The sequence below is a fragment of the Mytilus trossulus genome, chromosome 7 (genome assembly GCF_036588685.1).
Source record: "Mytilus trossulus isolate FHL-02 chromosome 7, PNRI_Mtr1.1.1.hap1, whole genome shotgun sequence".
NCBI lineage: Eukaryota > Metazoa > Mollusca > Bivalvia > Mytilida > Mytilidae > Mytilus > Mytilus trossulus.
In genome coordinates this window covers 1,161,142-1,183,524 of record NC_086379.1, presented here as the reverse complement: position 1 = coordinate 1,183,524, position 22,383 = coordinate 1,161,142, and the positions used below count along the sequence as shown (strand labels likewise).

General features: G+C 31.7%; 1 protein-coding gene across 1 annotated transcript in view; it reads right to left on the bottom strand.

The window, feature by feature from the left end:
- Positions 1-15,324: 15,324 nt before the first annotated feature.
- LOC134726083 (tenascin-R-like) overlaps positions 15,325-22,383 on the bottom strand; it is a 100,800-nt gene continuing 93,741 nt past the window's right edge. Inside the window, exons 3-6 of the mRNA XM_063590481.1 lie at positions 21,698-22,233; positions 19,777-19,873; positions 17,030-17,194; positions 15,325-15,599 (exon numbers count right to left, since the gene is read on the bottom strand). Coding sequence (XP_063446551.1) covers positions 15,325-15,599; positions 17,030-17,194; positions 19,777-19,873; positions 21,698-22,233 — 1,073 coding nt within the window. The remainder of the gene's footprint in view (positions 15,600-17,029; positions 17,195-19,776; positions 19,874-21,697; positions 22,234-22,383) is intronic.

Below are 22,383 nucleotides of genomic sequence, written 5' to 3'. Positions count from 1 at the left end.
GAAAACCAAAGAATAAACAAAACAAACCCCACCAAAAACTAGTGGTGATCTTAGGTGCTCCGGAATGGTAAGCAGATCCTGCTTCACACGTGGCACGCGTCGTGTTGTTTATGTGATATCAAATCCGATAAATAGTATAATTCGGTAGGTCACATTCATGAAAGGGAAGGGGATTGTAGTTACGACGTAAGGAACATATCCGATATCATTTGTGAAACTTTATATGCTAAATGATGAAAAATATCAAATACAAATATAGAAATGTTAACATTTGAATTTCATTTTATTGTATAGATAGACAGACGATTGACTGATTTATTTTACAATTAATTAAATGTTGGATGACCATTCTTGTATGAAAGAAATACTACAGGTTGTTTTGAAATATCGTTCCTGTCAACTCAATACATTGTAGGTCGATTTTGTTTGCCTTTAAAATCTAAATTAACATATAATTTGAAAAGGTAACATTTCACAAATAGGTAATTTCTTTCCAAATTATGATGTTGTTCACTCGATCAATTTGGCTTTATCTTCATTGATACGCTCTTTAGAGAAACATATGTTGCATGCCAGGAATACCAATATATTGCATCAGTTTGTGACTGTTCAGTTGCGTAAAACTTTCCATTTAGATTGCCGTCGGTACTCCAGTTAAACCACCAGCCTGAATGTTTTGCATTAGCAGCATTGATGGCGCTGTGTTGGTCATTGTCTCTGTCTAATGTTGTAAACTCCATTCCATTCATCTGATAAATTGAACCTCTTGTTGGATTTATCAAGCTATCACCTGTAAAACACAATATATCAGCAAAAAATATAAGTCTTCATTATTAAAATATATTTTAATGATTGGCTTCTCTTTCTTGGCATGATAAATATTTACTATTTTAGCTACATTAAAGGATGACTGTCAAATACGTTTATAGGAAATTAATTGTCTTTCAAAATAATATCAAACGAAATATAAACTTAAAGCATGACATATAAAAGAAACAGCTAGTTCTTCTAAGGTGAATGTGTTTTTTTTAAAATAATTTATGATGTTGAAACAATTACTGAACTCGCAACACTAAGTGCCGTTTCATGATAAAAGAACACAAATATTTCCGTTGATGTTTATTCATGTCATTGGAATGTGTCTAAATGCTTGATAAATCCTTTTTCCCTTTTTATGAATTTTGTTTAATACTTTGTTTTAAGATTAAACACATTTGCATTTCCATAAATTGTCAATTAGTCAGAAGGAGAGGGAACATGTTATTGACGCATGCTAAGGAGTAAATATATAAACATATTACATTATTTTTTTATTTGATTTTACTATGAATTATATATGATATTATCATTTACATATGTAAAGACGCATCTATCTAGCTTAGTAGAATATCGCGTGAAAGTGACGTTAGTACACAAACAGTAATTGTGTTCAAGATTTAAGATGTATCTTTAAAAATTAAAGGAAATCATTAAAGGAGTAGGTCCGGAAAGGGCCGGTTTTGGCCTCAAATTTCAAGTTCAAATGACGAAAGATTTTGGACACTTTTAAACACTAAAATTTCTATTTCAGTTCATTCAAAAATTTTTTGTGAAAGATTTTAAAACGCTCCGATTCAATCTGAAATATGAAAATCTTTCAAAAATGTAAAAAAACTGTCACTTTTCATAGGGTTTTTGTAAAAAATGAAAAAGGCAGCATCCGTGTACAACCTCGACCTTTATATATGATATGTATTATCATAAAACACAGCTTACATTTCAATATCAAGAATGAACACGAATGCGGCCACTTTCATTTGAGATGGAAATCGTCTAAGATTTAACCTAAAAGCTGAAATTGTGAAGATTTCAGTAAAAGAGGGACGAAAGATACCAAAGGGACAGTCTATCTCATAAATATAAAACAACCTGAAAACGCCATGGCTAAAAATGAAAAAGACAAACAGAAAAACAATAGTACACATGACATATCATAGAAAACTGCAGAATAAACAACACGAACCCCATCACAAACTAGGGGTGATCTCAGGTGCTCCGGAAGGGCAAGCCTTCACATATGGCACACGTCGTGTGGCTTATGTGATAAAAAATCCGGTAAATAGTCTAATTCGGTAGGTCACATTCATGAAAGGGCAGGGGATTGTTGTTACGACGAAAGGAACATATCCGATATAATTTGTGAAATGGTTATTCCATAACGGTCAACCAACTCTAGATGGCGTCCGTAATATTTACGAAGGGATGATTTCAACTTCACCATTGGGAACTCTTGGTTTAATAGCTTCCTTGTGAACAGCAACCTCTATCAAGCAAGCCATGATAGCAAATGCAAGCACGGGAATATCGTATCAATTTTGGAGATATATACCCCGTATGCAGGTGCTGCTGGAATATTGCTACTTAGAAATGGAAAGTTCACAATTGGAAAGCTGAAATCATCTCTTTTGTCGTAATGGTTTGTTTTCAACCGACTTCCATTGTTAATTTCTAAATGTAAGTTAAGATATGATAGAGTTAAAGGATATTGCTAACTTCTTATCTTTCTTCCTAAGAAGTTCCTGCATGAAGTTTGCCTCATAATAATACAAGTAAAGACACAAGTCGGCAAGTGTTTTAGCATGACTTAATGATGCAAGTACCCGATATTTGTGCATTTTAATGCCAAAATAATCATATATTTATGTAGCAGATGCATTATACCATTCCCAAAAAACCCTAAAATCTAAAAGTGAACAATTTTGTAAAACTGCTATATTTCGAACCTACTTCTTTTGTTATAGAGTACACACTATCTTCCCTTATGATCACCTCAGCGTTTGGCGTATATATTGATATGTGTTCCCTTGTATAAACAGAACAATAACAATCAGCCAGTGTTGAAATGACTATAAGGATACTATATGATAATGAGCAAGAGATACTGCCTTCTGGCAAAGTTGAACTTTTTTTTGTTCTGTATCTTTTGAGTGCGTTTTGTTTATATAGCACTTCACGCTTTTCTGTGATAAAACTTTTGTGCAATTGGAATTGAGATTTTTGTCTGATGACATTATGCGAATCATAAGTAATATCTTTATATTTCATCAAAAGTAACGGCAAACAATAAAAACAGTTATCAGACAATTCTAAAGGGTGTATTTCTGTGAATATGTAATTTTCTATAAGAACTCCGTTTGGGGCTAAAACTTTGACACTTTTACTTTGAAATTTAGTGATAATATTCTGATTATCACTCTGTGTTCAACATGCTTACACTGGACGTCAGGCAAGCAACATCAATCAACTATTAACATATTTTTTCCATTAATTTTACTGATAATAACAAGAAACTAGAAATAAAATATTAGAGTCGAACGAAAAGGGTGATAAGTTCATACAAGATCTCTAAAACAATTTTAGAATTTCTTTTTCTGTAATGTTTATAGGATCAAGTATAAATACAACAACCCATTCTAAAAATTATTATATTTTACATTTACCAGCATCTCCACTATAGCCAGAAATAGTCAGCATGTAGTTTGTGTTTTCACTTCCAACAACAAACGTATCGTATTCTGCATAACGTGTATCACCGCTCCAGTCTTCTAAATCAATCCGTAGTTTATAATTTGTTGTGGATAATATCTTATGCAATTTTTCGTTTCCTTAAAACAAAAAATTGCATAGAGTACCATTGCTGCCAGTTTAATAAAGTACTGTACTTTCTAAGTAATTATTTGACCATTGAATATCTCATGTACGAATATCATTGATAGTCGATGTTCTTCTTTCCATTGTATCCACTTTTTAAATGGAGTTAAAAGACATGAGTCATTATCATCAGAAAACCAGAAAAATCAGATTTTGTTTTAGTCGTTTTTTTTTCAATCAGTGGCTAGTCGTATGTTATAATACATGTAATACAAACTATCTTATCGAGAGTCTGTATAGTCCTCAATACGAAACACGAATAAAAGCCAAAATCGTCTACATAATTTCACATACCATAACATTTTTGATATTATAAGATTATAAGATACTATTTGGACTGATGTTTCTATCTTGATTATACCTGATAATCATTTAGCTATAATCCGATTCATATTTTTAAACTACTTTAACTCAATCTGCATGTTATCGCGTTATCATTTATTCAAATTAAAAAAAAAAGATCATACAACCCTTGTAGTCACATCACTTATCTGGAATTTAAAAAAAAAATCGTTTTGATAATGCCGATAAATTCTGCTAAAATAAATACCTAGCCAATATTCCAAATTCACATCGCCGAATCCATCTTTGTATTCCTGCCAATTTCGATAGAAATCTGTTGTACCATCTAGTCGTTTTTGTATCACCTGTTGAAATATTTTGGTTTATTTACCATAGGCATTATAATACATTTATACTATTGAAAAAGTGATTGATGTTTTAAGAATACAGCCTTTCGTTAATTTTTTTTAACTCAAATTATAATTTTTAATTGATAAATGCTAAGGATTTCATTTTAAATTAAGCCGCAAAATAAAATATTTGGCAATCTTTATTATCTTGTTTATAATCACGATGTTTTTGATTTCGATGGAAATATTCCAAATCATATTCTAATAAAAAAAATCATATTGCATTCTCCTGCTTATTCCAAAAGTTAAAACACAAAATAATTATCAAGGACATAAACTGGTTTCATAAAAATCAGCTTTAGTTAGACTTAATTTTCCTTTCAGAACAAATGTAAAAAGGAAAAATAAACTTGTTTTGGAATAAAAACGTCTTTCTTCTAAGTAGAAGTTTTCAATTAGTAATCTTGTAACAAAATAAATATCAAACATTTAGTTGCATTAATTATATTTCGGTTTTCATAACAAATATAATGATAATATTATCATACCGTCCATTGTTCGCCGCCTATCATTTCGCAGTAGACGTCAACAGACTGATTTTGTATGTATATAGTATATACACCACCAGTACTGACACTTGCAACTCTAGTAGAATCAATGATATCGTTTGTCGTTTGAACTGATGTTGCTTTCACAGTTGTTGTCTTGAGTTTTGTAGTTTCATAGCTTGAGAAGTCACTTATCGTTGATGCAATACTGGCTTTTGTGTCTGTAATTTTTATATAGGTTGTTGTATTGTCACTACTTGTCTGGTAGTTTGTTTTGTCGGTTGTCGTTTTATAGTACGTCATGTCAGTTATTGTCGTCTTGTCTCTTGTTCTGTTGTCACTTGTAGTTTTGATACCTGTTTGTACAGTTGTTTCTTGGTTACTTGAAATAACATCTGTAATCAAAAGTACAAACAAATAATATGTTCTTGCGTATCGGAAACAGATTTCGCTTCTTATTTAATAATGATTTTTAATATTATTAAAATGAATTCTATGTAACACAGTTGAGCATGTATAAAACTTATACTGTATACGAGTCGAAGGAAAATGATAGTTATTTGGTAAGGTACAATCTGAAGGGATTTTCGAAAGGCAGTTAATGTAAAACTGGTATTATTTTCAGTTTTTTAACTATGGACTTTCATCCAGTTAATGATGATGTTAAGCGGGTGTTTAGTTAAAAAGTTAGATCGGATGTCATTTAAACACTGTCCTCATTGATGTACCTTGCACATGTAATGTTATGTCATCTCCTAATCATTTAATTAGTAAAACTCGATAAAATTTTGTCATCATTATAACGTCACATAATCATAAAGTTTTTCTTTTGTCGTCTAAGTTCAAATGTATCCAGTTTATTGACATTTATTTATCAGAGTTTTTATTTGTATACATTTTAGAACATATCGACGGAGGTACTTTCTTAAATTAACTTTGAAAAAAAAGCCTCGCACATATACTATTAAATGAAGTCCGTGTATACCATACACACTGAGTTTTATTATTATTCGAATCAATATAGCGACTTGAAAGTCATATACAAGAGTTTGTCCTTTAAAATAAAACGAAAAAAAAACAAGTTACGATTTCGAGTTCTCAAATATATTAAAAGTCTAGAGAGTTGATTTGTGTTTTTAGAAAATATACATATATATTGTTGGGTTGATGTTAAGACGAGTCATATATAGATATATATATATATATATATAGATTACTAATAAATCCAACATTTCCGGTATGCATAGTTTTAATTCACTAGTACTTTCATGTTTAAATAACAATCTTCAGGTGAAACTATACATGATTAACGTAACTATGTAACGGTAGGTATGTAACGTCATAGTTGTCGTTGAGTATATAAAGGGAGATAAATCGTATTACACTTAGTCTATATATAGAAGTATGGAGCGTCATTATTACACAATAGAAAATGCATAGTTTGCATTCAATCGTGATTTAAATTTTATAATAAAATGATTTTCCTTTACTTCTCGTGAAATGTCACAACCCATATTCATTTTATAAAATGGGAATATTTTAAAAATTATATATATATATATATATATTGTACTCCTCCGTTTCTCAAAATTTTCTATTAACTGATGAAAACTTACTTTGTGATTTTCGTAGAAACGTTCCATTCTGCCATGCTACACATTGTGGGAAACAACTAACGTCGAGCTGACACTCACTTGATTGTTTATCAAAACTGACAGAGCAACATGATTGTAAATTTGCACAGAAACCAGCACAAATTATTGACGATCTTGTTCTCTTTACTTCAAGCGATGTACTAGATGATATTATCTTTACGTTTTTCTCAGCTATAAAGTGTTGATTTTCCATCTGTAAACCGACGCAGTGTTTAAATAGTACTATGATCGTGTATAAAACAATCGCAGTAAATATATTGAACTGCATCTCAAAAGTTAATCAGGGTAAAATGATGTGAATCATTTGATCATTACTTTAAAAGGTGGTACTGCAAAACAAAACGGAGACAAAAATAAGTGTTGATGACGTCGTGTTTGATGACTGTTTCGAAAATAAATTGGTCAGTAAACAATCGTGAATTGCATTTTTTTTATAAATTTAAAATTTAGCTTTTAAATGAAAATGCTTTAACAAAGTTAAAAGTCACTTTACAAAAGTAAAACCTCTTGCTAAATATTTACCTACAACGTTATAAAAAGGAACAAACAATGGAGTAAGTCTATGCACAGAAGCATTGTTGTCGACAAGCCGAGTCTGTTCTTCTGCATAATAAAAAATTGTATGCAATGCATATTCGTCAGATGAAAACATTAATACTTAAACATAATTATAGAGTGGTTTTGCATTAACATGTATTACGACTATTAAAATATATAAAGATGTAGCATAAACATCAATAAACCAGCTATATAACACATACATCAGCTACGGAAATCTACAATATTTAGGTGTTGATTCAATATGAAAAGATATTTACCGCCACAAAGTTGGGTTTATATTAAACAAATGTTCTCCAAATGACTAACCAATTCAAATCGATATAGTTAAAGGCGACTAAAGTTTTATTGGTAAAGGCTTATGCATTAGAACAAGCAGAGTGATTTATCTAGTCATGTACAAATATAAAATAATGGGGATACGTCAACGATACAACAATCGTACAGAAATGATTGCAAAGAGATATTATTGAAAGTGAACCACGATTATGTAGAATAATCCATTTTCTTGATTCTTTTTCATTTATAAACATGTCAATTTGAATTACCTGCTATACATTATGTCAAGCTATAAATGATCACAGTTACTTTTGTTAGTCAAATGCTCTTACATCAAGTACCATAAATACAATAATTCCAACATTACTGTGTTTTAAATAACTCATTCCATACTAAATGTGAGCTATTCCCGAATATGACTGTTTTGCCGAATGGGAATTCGCATTGATGTTACATTTGTAGACGCGTCCCGCTATTGGTACATTAAATATTTATCCATTCAGTTATGTTTCTGTCATAAGTCTGGTAGAACCTTATTTTATTTCGTATTTATTTATTATATAGATAAGCGGTAAACGATAAGACACTTTGAGTGCATTTCTTTTCTAACAAAAACGATGCAAACGGCTAAGCGTGCACATGCTCTGATCATTTGTTTCCAACAAATGTTTGCAAAGTTCACTTAAGGTGGTATGGGTGTCTTCCTCCATCTTGGATTGTAAAAAACAGAGAACCAAAGGTCAAGATTTTCCATCAAGTTAGCAAAATTTGATGCAGTAATGCAGATATTTAATGTGTATTTTCATTTATAAGAACCAACTTAAAGGAATATAACTTATGAATATTAATTGTTTTGGAAATGTTAACCTTTCTTGGTTGTGTTTAGTTGTTTTTAAATTGGCATTTAAATGGGACGTAACTCTAAAACAGTGCATTTTTTGAAGGATTCTACATGGAATTTTCCTATTTTGTATTTTAGCCAGAAAAAAAAAACGTACTGTGACCCTATCTTTCCTTTTGATATTCTCAAAACAGTGTCTGTAAGCTATCTTTTCCTGAAGTATTTAACAATTCTATCATTTTGTTTAGTTTCTAATCACAAAATAATGTTTTTTCCTGTATAATCCATACAAAATGTGTCATTTTGTCCCGTGCTGTAGCTTGAGAAAATGCGCGGTGACCTTTCATTTTTATTATATTTTTCGACATATTTCTATCATTTTTATTTTAGACTCCCATACCACCTTAAACTTTGACAACTATGCACTCGCTAGAAATGCGTCTACAGTTTTTAGTTCATCGGTTGTGAGTAAAAACGCTACATTTGTTTCTAACTTCCGAAACGGCATATTCATGAAGTGGTGTTAATCAGTTGTTGATACTATAAAATTTAAAATACTGATTGGTGACTTTACAATCTAAATAATTAAAATATTGTACCAGCATTAAAACCTTTGATTTTTCAACTCTTTATACCACTATTCCACAAACTAAACTTGAAGCTCGACTGAAAGAACTCGCCATCTTATGTTTTTTTAACAAATAGGGCACTAGACGTTTTGAATATCTAGTTGTGGACAGACATTAAGCCTACTGTGTGAAAAATCATACAGAGTCAAGGAAAAGGTACACCGAAGAGGATATCACTGCCATGCTGGACTTTTTAATTTACAACATGTTTGTTGAATTTGGAGGTTTGGTCTTCCAACAGACTATTGAAAACCTAATGGGTAGTAATTGTGCCCCTCTACTTGAAGATTTGTTTTGTATTCATATGAAGCAGAATCTATCCAAACGTTTGTACAGAAAGGAGAGAATAAATTAACTCAGTCTTTTGATTTAACCTTTCGGTATATTGATGATTTACTGTATCTTAATAATAATAGATGCAGTGATCACTTACATTTAATATATTCAAGTGAACTTAAAAATAAAGATACTACTGACACAGATAAATCTGCTTCATATTTAGATCTTTTTTTTTAATTGACTACTGATGGTATGTTGAATTCAAACATTTATGACAAAAAGCGATAATTCTAATATTCCTTTAGTCAACTTTCCATTTCTGTGAAGAAACAACCCGACGGCACCAGCATATGGAGTATATGTGTCTCAATTGATACGTTACTCTAGAGATAGCTTAAAGTACGTTGATTTTGTTCAAGGAGAATTACTGCTTTCTCAAAAGTTGCTTAGACAGGGCTATACATCAATCAAATTAAGGTCATTACTTAAGAAATTTCATGGTCGCCATCATGAGTTGATTGGCAAGTATGCCCAGAGTGTGTCAGAAATCGTATCTCTTCCTCAGTCATAATATAATTACCTTCCATCGATATATCATTACCGAACTCAACAAAGAAATAACATGACGGGTGCCGTATACGATGCAGGAAATGCTTACCCTTCCAGAGCACCTTATTCACTCCCGATTCTTAATGAAGTTCTTGTTTTTCTCTTATTTATTATTTATAACTGTTGATGTAAATGTCTTTTGTTTTTTTGAGTCTTTGTCTACTCCTTGGTTTTGATTGTTATTGTCTTCAACCTGATAAAACGATGTATTTGTTTCTACGTTTGTAAACACATATGTTTACCAGCAATATTTGCATGCATTATTGAAAGTTAAAACAGGGTCAGTAAAAACTGATTAAAAGAGGGACGAAAGATACCAAAGGAACAGTCAAACTCGTAAATCTAAAACAAACTGACAACGACATGGCTAGAAAAAGACAAACAGAAAAACAATAGTACACATGACACAACATATGAAACCAAAGAATAAACAACAGGAACCCCACCATACACTAGGAGTGATCGCAGGTGCTCCGGAAGGGTAAGCAGATCCTGCTCCACATGTGGCACCTGTCGTGTTGCTTATGTGATATAAAATCCGGCAAATAATCTAATTCGGTAGGTCACATTCATGAAAGGGAAGGGGATTGTAGTTACGACGTAAGGAACATATCCGATATCATTTGTGAAACGGCTATTCTATAACGGTCAACCAACTCGTGATGGCGTCCGTAAAATTTACGAAGGGATAATTTCAACTACACTATTTGAAATTCTTGGTTTGATAGCTTCCTTATAAGCAGCAACCCTCTATCAAGTATGTATGATAGAAAATGCAAGCACGGGAATATCGTATCAATTCGGAGATATATACACCGTATGCAGGTGCTGCTGGAATGTTGCTACGTAGAAATGGAAAATTCACAATTGGAAAGCTGAAATCATCTTTTTTGTCGTAAAATTTTGTTTTCAACCGACCCTCATGCTCAATTTCTAGATGTAAGTCAAGATATGAAGCCGATTTAACTGTATATGTAGTATCCTTTATCTCTAGTTCAATGGGATAGATGCGTTTCGCATAGTCACCAAATTTTGAATTAATTAGTGAAAGAATTGTAATTTTCATTGTTTTTTTTATAAAATTTAATGTAATATCAGTACTACAAATCGAATCTTGAATCAATCCAAATTCTATCATATTTTTGGGAATTTTTTTTGGAAATTCAAATGTGACTTCACTTTGTCCGTTGAAAGTTAGCTGTGGACTTTTATGTGCTGGATTAGGTTGTTTTATATAATGTATCCGTTTTTATTCTGTTATTAGTCACCACTTCGGTTTAATGAGTTATGAACAGCGGTTTACTACTGTTGCCTTTATTTATCATGTATTTCTATTATAAAAGTAAATCTATGAAATTTACTGTTTGCAATAGTATAAAATTGAGAATGGAAATGGGGAATGTGTCAAAGAGACAACAACCCGACCAAATAAAAAAAAAACAACAGCAGAAGGTCACCAACAGGTCTTCAATGTAGCGAGAAATTCCCGCACCTAGAGGCGTCCTTCAGCTGACCCCTAAACAAATATATACTAGTTCAGTGATGATGAACGCCATACTTATTTCCAAATTGTACACAAGAAACTAAAAGTAAAATAATACAAGACTTAAAAAGGCCAGAGGCTCCTGACTTGGGACTGGCGCAAAAATGCGGTGGGGTTAAACATGTTTGTGAGATCTCAACCCTCCCTCTTTACCTCTAACCAATATAAAAAAAGTAAACGCATAACAATACGCACATTAAAATTCAGTTCAGGAGAAGTCCGAGCCTGATGTCAGAAGATGTAACTAAAGAAAATAAACAAAATGACAATAATAAATAAATGACAACAGACTACTGGCAGTTAACTGACATGCCAGCTCCAGACTTCAATTAAACTGACTGAAAGAGTATGATTTCATCATATGAACATCAGGCACAATCCATCCCGTTAGGGGTTTAGTATCATACCATCATAACATATATGAGGAGAACATAACCCGTGTTATGCCAACAACTGCTTTTAGAATAAATGTGTTTAGTTCCGACGCAAAGACCTTATCAGTGACTCAATATTAACGCCAAAATATGCAATCTTTAATGACTTGACAGCAGTATCGTAATTATATCCCTTCTTAATAAGTCTATTCAAAGGTTTTGTAAGTTTCTGAGGTGAATACTGACACCTTTATGCTTTATAAAGAATATTTCCATAAAAAAATGGATGTGGAATACCTGAACGTATAGGAAAACGGCATGTTGAGCTATATTTACGAATGAAGTCTTTATACCGATGATAACATTTAGTAAATGTTTTGCCTAGTTTGTGATATCGAAAACCCTGGTGTAATAATTTTTCAGCAATACATACATTTCTCTCGTTAAAATCTAAAACATTGTTACATACACGAGCGAATCGTACAAGTTGAGATACATAAACACCGTAAGATGGTGACAAGGGAACGTCACCATCTAAAAACGGATAATTAACGATAGGAAATGAAAAATCATCCCTTTTATCATAAATTATAGTATTCAGCTTTCCGTTAGTGATGTAGATATCAAGATCGAGGAAAGGGCAGTGGTCATTGTTAGTATTAGCTTTATTTAAAGTAAGTTCAGCAGGATAAATTTCATTAATATACATACTGAAGTCGTCATTATTGAGAGCCAACATATCATCCAAATATCTAAAAGTATTATTAAATTTGTTTATCAGATGTTGTTTTGATGGGTCTTTGCTTATTTTTGTCATAAATTGTAACTCATAACATTACAAAAAGAGGTCCGCAATAAGTGGTGCACAGTTAGTCCCCATTGGAAATCCGATAATCTGACGCGAACAAAAATTTTATCTAGTTAAAATTTAAGGGCATATATAGTATCAATTAACATTTTTTGTTTGTTTATTGCTACTAAAAAATTACCTAAAAGAGTTTGAACATATATATTCACATTCTGATTTTTTGAATGCCCATTTAATTAGGTGTGTGAATTTTTTCTGAATAAGAATGTGGTATACAGGGTAGAAAAATCAAAACTTTGAACAGATTCAAAATCACCAATATAAGCATGCAATTTATCAAATACTTCCAACGAGTTCCTGACACTCCAAAAGTAATTTATTCCACTTTTTTCGAAGGCCTTATTTGAACAATTTCTTATAAGGTTTTTTTAAATGTACCAAGTGTGCTGGTAAGAGTAATAGACATTTAAGTAGTTGAACAATGGCTTGAAGACGAAATAAATCTATATTTGTAAGGGGTTTTGTGTAGCTTCTGAAGCCAATACATAGTTGGGACTTTCATTGTATTTGGCTCTGCTTGTAAAGCGGTGGCTAAAAGTTTATGTTTGTTACAGATTTCGTTTTCTGAAAATGGAGTCAATTGGAATGTTGGTGAATTGGTGATTTCTTTTTTCAGTACCTCAATGTAAAATTTACGTCAAACAATAGTAATATTATAAGCAGCTTTATCGGCCGGAACAAAAACAAATTCCTTGGCTAGTTCTTTTAGTTTATGTTTGATACTAGAAATAGTTTTATTGTGGTTATTGTTAATAGTAAAATGTTCTCTAAAATGTCGAATACGTATATCAACTATCTTCATTACCTAATTAAAAAAGAGTCCAAAGATTTTTTGTCAGCTTTTTCCCGTTTTATCCATTTCATACAGTAAATATGGAGTGAGTCGTGGATGATATTACGACACTCATTCCAATTAATAGTTGACGGGGGACGATATTTAGGTCCTTTACTGAGGAATGATTTATGAATTATTTTAAATAATAAGGATGTCCAAGTCCCCGGCAAGAAACCCTAGCCTTATTGGGCACAATTTTTTGAACTTTTTCTCCCCAGTGCTCTTCAACTTTGTACTTGTTTTGTCTTTCGATTTTTTTGTCATCTGAGAGTCCCTAGTTGGTCTTGTCGGGACGAAACGCGAGTTTGGCGTATTAAATTAAATGAGTTTCGCTGTCATATATGTTCTCCAATTTCTTTGTATTGTAGTCCTGTCATGTAGTGTTGTCATTTTTATGTTATATTTAACATTACCATGAAAGCGATAGGTTTCGCATGCCAAATAACCAGGTACAACCCATCCTTAAGTTCTTAGAATGTCCTGTATTAAGTTAGAAAAATGGACATTAATACATTATTGTTCGTTTCTGTGTGTGTTACATTTTAATGTTGTGTTTCTGCTGTGTCTTTTTTCTCCTCTTATAATTGATGCGTTTCTCTAAGTTTTAGTTTGTTTCCCAATCGATTTGTGAGTTTCGAACAGTAGTATACCAAAGAAGGTGATTAAAATGTCATTCTTCCAGTGGACATTAAAGCTTAGCGAATTACAATCCTTTTAGTCAACAAACCTTTCTTTTACAAACATTTAAGTATTAGTAAAATAAAGTATGGCAATTTGTTAAATTGGGTAAAGCTTATGCTTATGTATTTATATCAATCACAAAATCTCACAATAAGGCTATCATTTATATTTTGAAATATTTGCTAAAAATTTAAGATGAAGCCCTAAAACAGAATATGTATGAAAAACATGTTACAAAAAAAAGTAAAAACACAAAAATACTGAACTCCGAGGAAAATTCAAAAAGGCAAATCAAAAATCAAAAGGCAAAATCAAAAGTCCAAACACATCAAACGAATGGATAACAACTGTCATATTCCTGACCTGGTACAGGCATTTTCTAATGTAGAAAATGGTGGATTGAACCTGGTTTTATAGCTAGCTAAACCTCTCACTTGTATGACAGTCGCATCAAAGTTGAGTCTGATTGCCAAGCATTGGGAACACTAGACGCATGCTTTTTAACAGATATATAATAAGGTGTTTGTTTAGGGGACCACAAGATATTAAGGATCACGCAAGTTCGTTAAAACTGACACACTTTCCACAAAAGTTTTAATGATTTGAACATCAGAACGAGTGTTTTTCAAACAGTTATATTATTAATGTAGTTTTTAAAGGGAAACTTTCCTTAGAAATTATATAACAGCTTTGTAATAAAAGATTGACTGCATAAGAGTGTAACGACAATTTTTTTTCAATGTTTATTCGTTGTTTACTCTTACGCACATTAATCACAATTTTTTTTAATATTACAAACAATTATGATTCCATAGTGTAGTTTTCCAACTTTACATTGACCGACAACCAAACAGTGAATTTTTAAATCATTTTATACGAAAAAGAAGTTCTTACTTTCTTTTTTTTACTAATATACATGTTATATACACATATTGTTCCTAATGGTAAAAGTCTCACAGATTTCTTCTAATATATTTTGAGAAGTGGTCGTGTACACGAATATGAATAAGAGACATCATCATAACATAAACATATAAAGTGGTTATTTAACACAGTTTCTGTATGTAATGCTAAGCTATAAATATAATTTGAGTCGAGGCATGTTGATAATAGATACAACGACAATTAAGATCAGGAATGAACAGTAGATTCTTAAAAAAACACCCCGTAAAACATCTATTAAATGATATTGGTCAACCATGCATCATTACAACAAATATGCAACGTTTTATTAGTTTTGTTTGTTAAAATACATATTATGATTAACATTGATAACAATTTCGTCAACGACATTTTACAGGTTTTAATATGGCTTAATTTTCATTGATACGCTCTTTAAAGAATACTCAGAAGAATGCCAACAATTCCAAAATACTCCATCAGAAACTTTCTGTCCATTTATGTAGTAAATACCATTAAGGTTGGCATCAGTGCTCCAATTAAACCACCATCCAGAATGTTTCGCATCAGAAGCACAATTGATAAACCAGTGTTCGTCATTGTCCCTATCTGACGTGGTAAACTCCATCCCATTCATTCTGTATGTGGAACCAGATGGTGGATTAATGATGCTATCACCTGCAAAATAGACTTCGTGTGAAGGACCGTACTTATTTTTGTTATAATATAAATTCCTAGACACACTTCAACTTGTGATACAAGCAATTCTACATTTAACAATATTTATCAGTAAATTATCAACTAGTGTAAAGTATATACCAGTGTATGCAACTATAAATCTATCATTAATCATCGAAGGCGTGAACCGACTCCATGTTGACAACACAACGGAATTGAGGTCATAGATTATTTATCGGATCTTGTATTGCCTACAAAAATAGCTGACTAAATTCAACACCAGAACAAATTCTAGATTTTACCTTAAAATATCACAGAAACTGTTTATTCCGCTTAGGTTTTTAAGAGACTCAAGATAGCAAGATATTTAACGGTTACCTAATGTCTTGAACATACATTTGCAGAACTATTAAGCATATTGGTCAACAACAAATGTTTCAACACTGATGTCACCAAATACAAAAATAAACTTTCACTTAGTAATCAGGAGATATATATAAATTTCAGCATTCATTGATCTTAGGTTCAAAGATACACGATATAGATAGTAAGAAATACAGGGATGATTGGTCATCTCTAAAGTGGCTGTATTATTTCAAAGAAACAGGACTGCTTGGATTCATTACCTCAACAAAGGGGAGAAATCATATGTCTCAAGTGATAAAGTTAAAATGGAAATTTTGCAATATCTTCCTTAGCAATGTGAAAATGCATATTCCCGGTGGGATCCAATCATTGCTAAAATCTTTAGGATGTATCACACCATTACTATTGTTTCTGCTTTATTTGAAATAAAGTGTTATCTTATTCCAGGGATAGATTACCTTAGCCGTATTCGCCACAACGTTTTGGAATTTTAGGTTATCAATGTTGGTGACCTTCTGCTGTTGTTTATTTCTATGGTCGGGTTGTTGTCTCTTTGACACATACAACATTTCCATTCACAATTATATCTTCAACTTGTACACATTTGGCTTTATAACTAATTAGATCTGAGCGTCACTGATGAGTCGTATGTAGACAAAACGCACGTCTGGCGTATTCAATTATCTCTTGGTATCTTTAAAAACTATTTTATTGTTGCCCGGAATACCTTATTGCCAAACTTAATTTTCTGAATGCTGGTGATGATACACTCCATTGAAAACGTTGTATGAGGAAAACACTACTGATTTATCACAGTTTCTTTTTGAAGTTAAAAAAAACATTATTCTACTTGAAACTATTTCACGTATAACGGTACATAGAGTTGCCTAGACCGTACAACAATGTTAAGTCTTCCTTAGTTTTATAATCTAAGCTCAAAGATTGCAAATGCTTTTTATTGTGGTGCTTAATAGATCATGAAAAAAATACGGACTGAGATAATAGGCTTGTTCTTGTGAAGTAAGAACAGATTCATTGTTTACTCCAACAATGTATGTATTTACCAGCATCTCCACTATAACCAGTGATAGAAAGCTTGTACTTTGTTTCCTCACTCCCCACAACAAACGTATCATATTCTGTATAACGTTTATCACAGTTCCAGTCTTCCAAATCAATTCGTAACTTGTAATTTTTCGTAGATAGAATCTGATATAAGTTGTCGTTCCCTGGAAAAAAAAATAATAGCTGCTTGCTTCCATTGCTAAACCTTATATTCATTGATTAATATTTTTAATAAATAATAGATTTGTTTTCTTTGAATTATTGGTAATGTTATAAGAACTTCAGATATACATATAATATTTCCATTTCGGTTGATCATCTCCCAATTCGTACCTTTGATTATATATAATATACCAGTACAACTTGATGATACCTGTTGTATTTTTTATATTCAGTTATTAGTTTAAGATTGATTAATTTTGGGCTTGCAAAATATTGCATGCATGTTAAGAACAAAAAAAATCATTAAATGTAATTGTATGACCCCATTCTAACTGGACCTGGCTATGCCATTGAAAATCCCGTCCAGCAAAAAAATAAGCACCACCTTGTAAGTGTTTTACTGCTGTTAAGAAGAGGAATGTTAAAAGAGAATAATTTTTATTCCTCTGTCACCTTATTGAGTAATTATTCCATGAAGCTATGGGAAGACTATATTTTTCATCTATTGTACCTACTAATCATATTAATTTATATAGCTAATTGATAGGCCATTTTGGTTGATTTAAGGGCATACGATACAGTTACAGGGAAGGCAGTGACGTTGCTAACGTAATTTGTTATTTTCGCGACGTCAAACTGTGACATATCGGGAAAAGATGCATTTTTCGACTGATTTTTATCATTCAAACTGATTTAATTTGAAAACGAGTTCATGGACCCCTATTTTTCAAAACGGCATTTTGTTACATTTTGCAGTGAGATTATGTGACCTAAATTTTATAGAACTGTAAATAGAGGATTTTTTTTAATTTTGATAAACATGCAGTAAAAAATGACGATTTTTCCTCAATTCATGAACATTTGATAAATATGAGTTATTTCTGAATAAAAAATTGCATATTTTCTTAGGATATTTATAAAATACAGAAATTACCGATTATTTTACAACAAAAAAATTGTGATTATCTTTTATAACAAAAAAGTTATGTCTTTCTTTCCAAAAAGAAATTACGGCCACAAATCTGAATTTTGAGCAAATATACAAAATTTCGACCTCATTTTACTCAAAAAGTAGCACATGAAGGAATATTTTTTAATACATATTTAAAGGAGTATGTTCGATAAGGTACTAACATGGCCCCCTTTTTTAGCGTTAATTTCAAACTCGGATTTATCGACCAATATCACGATAAATTATAGCTAATACATTGACCAGCTAGGGTATAAACCATTTTGTTGAAAATTTTACGTTTCTGCGTTTCATTATGACGTCATAAGTTGTACTCATGTTGATTTTACACGTAAAAATCAATGAAAATGGGTAAATTTCCATAGATTATTGGACAGGAAACATAAAGCGCATACGTTGACAACAAAGATCTTTTAGAATAATGCTTGTGAAGACATTTCACATGTCTTATTTGAAACTCAAGCTTGTCGACGCCTGCGCTCTATGTTTCCTGGTCCTTTATTTGGTTGAAATCTTGCTGTTTTTGTCAAATTTCACCAAACCCCTTATTTTGACCTTTTATGGATGTAAAAATCAACGTGTTAGAATTAAACTTTGACAAAAACTGTTCTGTTTAACTCTCTAACATGTCTTTAAGGCAACTTAAAACATGTATTGTCTTGAAACTATAAACTTAATATTTGGGGCCAAATATGGCCCTTACCGAACTTACTCCTTTATCAGGTAAAAAATAGCCTATATGCAAATGTTCATGAACTTGTAAATACAGGATCAAAACTGTATCGTATGCCCTTAAGCCTCCTTCGGTTTTAAGATATCGAAATCTCTTTCGTGTACTGGGGACTCGTAAATAGAGCACGAATCAAACATAATCAATACATTAAGAGGACAACAATTCAGGTAAAATTAGAAGCAGACTATCAAAAAGGAGCAATACAGTTTGCATCAACAGGGGAATAAATCGCGCTAATTCACACTTAAAATATTTGGAAAGGTACATTATCGATGAACGTATACAGTACAGGCAACAGTTCTGGTACGTTATGATCCAAGTCCGGAAAAAACATGTCATTAGTTACAAATTCGTTAGTTGAGAAACAGTAAAAATTGTTTGTCAATAAATGCGATTTAAAAACATGAAGATCATTATGAACAAATGGGAACTAAAAAGAACACCCACAATGCCAGTTTTACATTAGGTACTAGTAGCTACAAACCAAGTTGTGTACAATAAAGTTATAAATCAATCAACACAGAAGTTAAGAAAATTATGTTACAAATCATGTTTGTAGTAAGAGATCTTCATCTAATTCAACATTTGTCAATGTACAAGGTCATAGATAATGATATGTTTATCCTGATCATACTTAGAATAAAGATGTTACCAGGAAAGATGTGAGAATGGCAGTGAAAATATTTTCATCTTATTCTTTTTTTTTCTATTTAATGTCATTGTGTTCATACATAAATTCATATATGACGTAGTATGATCACCAAGGAGAAAAATAAACATGTATGTACTAGAGACCAAATGACAATGAACTTAACATTTACCCTTTTATTCTGTACCTGTCTAATATGCAGTCATTTTGATATAAAGACAAATTTACATACCTAGCCAATATTCGAAATTAACATTCCCAAATCCTTGTTTGTAAGCTTGCCAGTTTCGGTAAAAATCTGTTGTGCCATTAAGTCTTCTTTGTATCACCTGTTAACAAATTGAACTTATAAAATATCGTGACCGCGATATCTTGTTCAACCAAAAATTAAAATCACAAACAAATACTGAACTCTGATGAAAATTTAAAACGTCCGTTATCAAATGGCAAAATCAAAAGCCCTAACACATCAAATACAACTGTCATATTCCTGATTAGGTACAGAAATTTTCTTATGTAGAAAATAGAAGATCGAACCTGGTTTTATAGCTCGCAAAACATCTCACTTGTATGACAGTCGCAGAAAATTCCACAATGTTGACAACTATGCATGAAAAAAACATACAGATGTAGTAGACAAAAATGTCAAAATAGGGGTACAACAGACTGCATTTTGTTATAATCTTAATACTATAAAAAGAAACAAATATGTAAAAAAGAAATACAAACACATCTTTTAATAACCATTCTGTTCCGTATTGCAATTTTGCTAGATGTATATAATTTATCATTATATTATCTCCCTTGATAAATGTTCTCCTTCCTGAAATTTGTCTTTTCCTTTAGATGGCATTATAACGGTCATTTTATGTATAAATGCAAAATCACATTTAAGAATTTTGTGTTATATGAATATAAAAAACCCAAACAGAACGGTTTGACATAAAACAATCTTACATTGATCATACATTGATATATGGCTATTGTTTTGCAAATATTAAGTATCAAAGCCATTGTAAATTTTATTTGGAATTTTGATCTGAGCGTCACTGATGAGTATTATGTCGACGAAAAGCGCGTCTGGCGTATCCAATTATAAGCCTGGTACATTTGATAACAATTGATAACCATTACATGAAAGTAAAATGTATATGTTTTACCTGAAGAAGACTAAACTTGCAACACAATATCCAAACATAAACGTTTACATTTTGTGTATCGATAAGGTTCTCTGCAAATATCATTTGCATTTCATATCAGTTTGAATTTGCAGATTGTCTTTTTAAAAATAAATGATATTTCATAAAAGGAATAAATGATCATCAATAAAGAGATTATTTTAGCAAAATATGCAAACAATAAGTATATCATAATAGGTTGTTGGAGTTCACTTTAGCATCAATTATTTCTATACCCACACACGTGCTGTGGTTTGTTGTATTTCGGGGTACTTAGACAGATGTGTTCTGCATTCTTAAAGGAATGGCGTCAGCTTAATGAAAACACATGCACTACACTATATTAAAGACACCAGGATTTGAATTTTGTATTTGCGCCAGATGCGTCAGTGACGCTCGAATAAAAATAGGCAAAAAGGCCAATAAAGTACGAGTTTGAAGAGTACATGACTAAAAATTCCGAAAAGAATAGCAAAAACAGCTTACTTATCATGTCAACACAGAAGTGCTGACTTCAAAATATAGTTTTAAGCATGTATTGCATTCGTTTTCACAACGAGTTCAGACAAAAGCAGCTTCATTCTTTTTTACTTGATTGTTCATAAGATTTATTAGATGATTATTAGATGGGAAAAAATCAACGACATATTTTTGAATCACTCTAGAAAAAGTTAAATCGCGGCCGTTTACGAAACCTTTAAAGTTTGGAAACGTTTTGCCTTGACATATCAATTTGAACTGTTTTGAAAATTAAATTTCTCTTTTATTTACTCCAGATACTTATTTAACTTATATACTATACGATGTTTTAAAATTGGTTAATAGTTGTCACATTGACAATCATACCGAAAATCCTTATTTTTATGAGGTATGCTGATTATGATGTATACAATATACACCTTTTAAGTAGCATCTTACCAGTCAGTCAAATTTATCAATTTGTTCGACTGGTTCATGAAAAAGATAATACAATACCGTCCATTGCCCGTAGTCTGTCATTTCACAATATACGTCAACTGTTTTTTCTTCCACATATATTATATAAACACCACTAGGACTGCCACTTGGAATCTCACTACAATCAGAAAAATTGCCTGTTACATAGAACTTATTAGCTGGTGCTGTGTCGTAATTTTGACAGCCTGGTTTGTCCGTTGATCCAATGCGTATTTCTTCATCTGTTTCGTTGCTTATATCATCGCCTGTTTCATTGCTTGAATTATCTTTTGTTGTTTCGACACTTGCTGTTTTTTCCATATCTGCTTCGTCATTGGTTGTTTCAAATCTTGTTATGTATATTGTTGTATCATATCTGTGTGAATCTCCTTTTGTTGTAGCATAGCGAGTTATCTCCCTTGTTGTTGTTTCGCCATTTGTTGTCTCCTTTGTAGTTGTTTCAACGCTTGTTGTTACACCAGGTGTTAATTCCGTTTTTATTGTTTCAGCACTTGTTTTCGCACTTGTTATTGAGTAGCTTGTGTATCCATTTTGTGATGGTTGGAAGGTGATATCTGTAATATACAGAAACAATATTTACCTATATAACAATTCACCTGTTAACATTATATTACGCTTACCTTATCAAATATAGGATCTCAGATGGGTTGTTAAAGAATGTTTGATAAAAGAACCGAAAATAGTAATTCTGTGGCAATAATGAA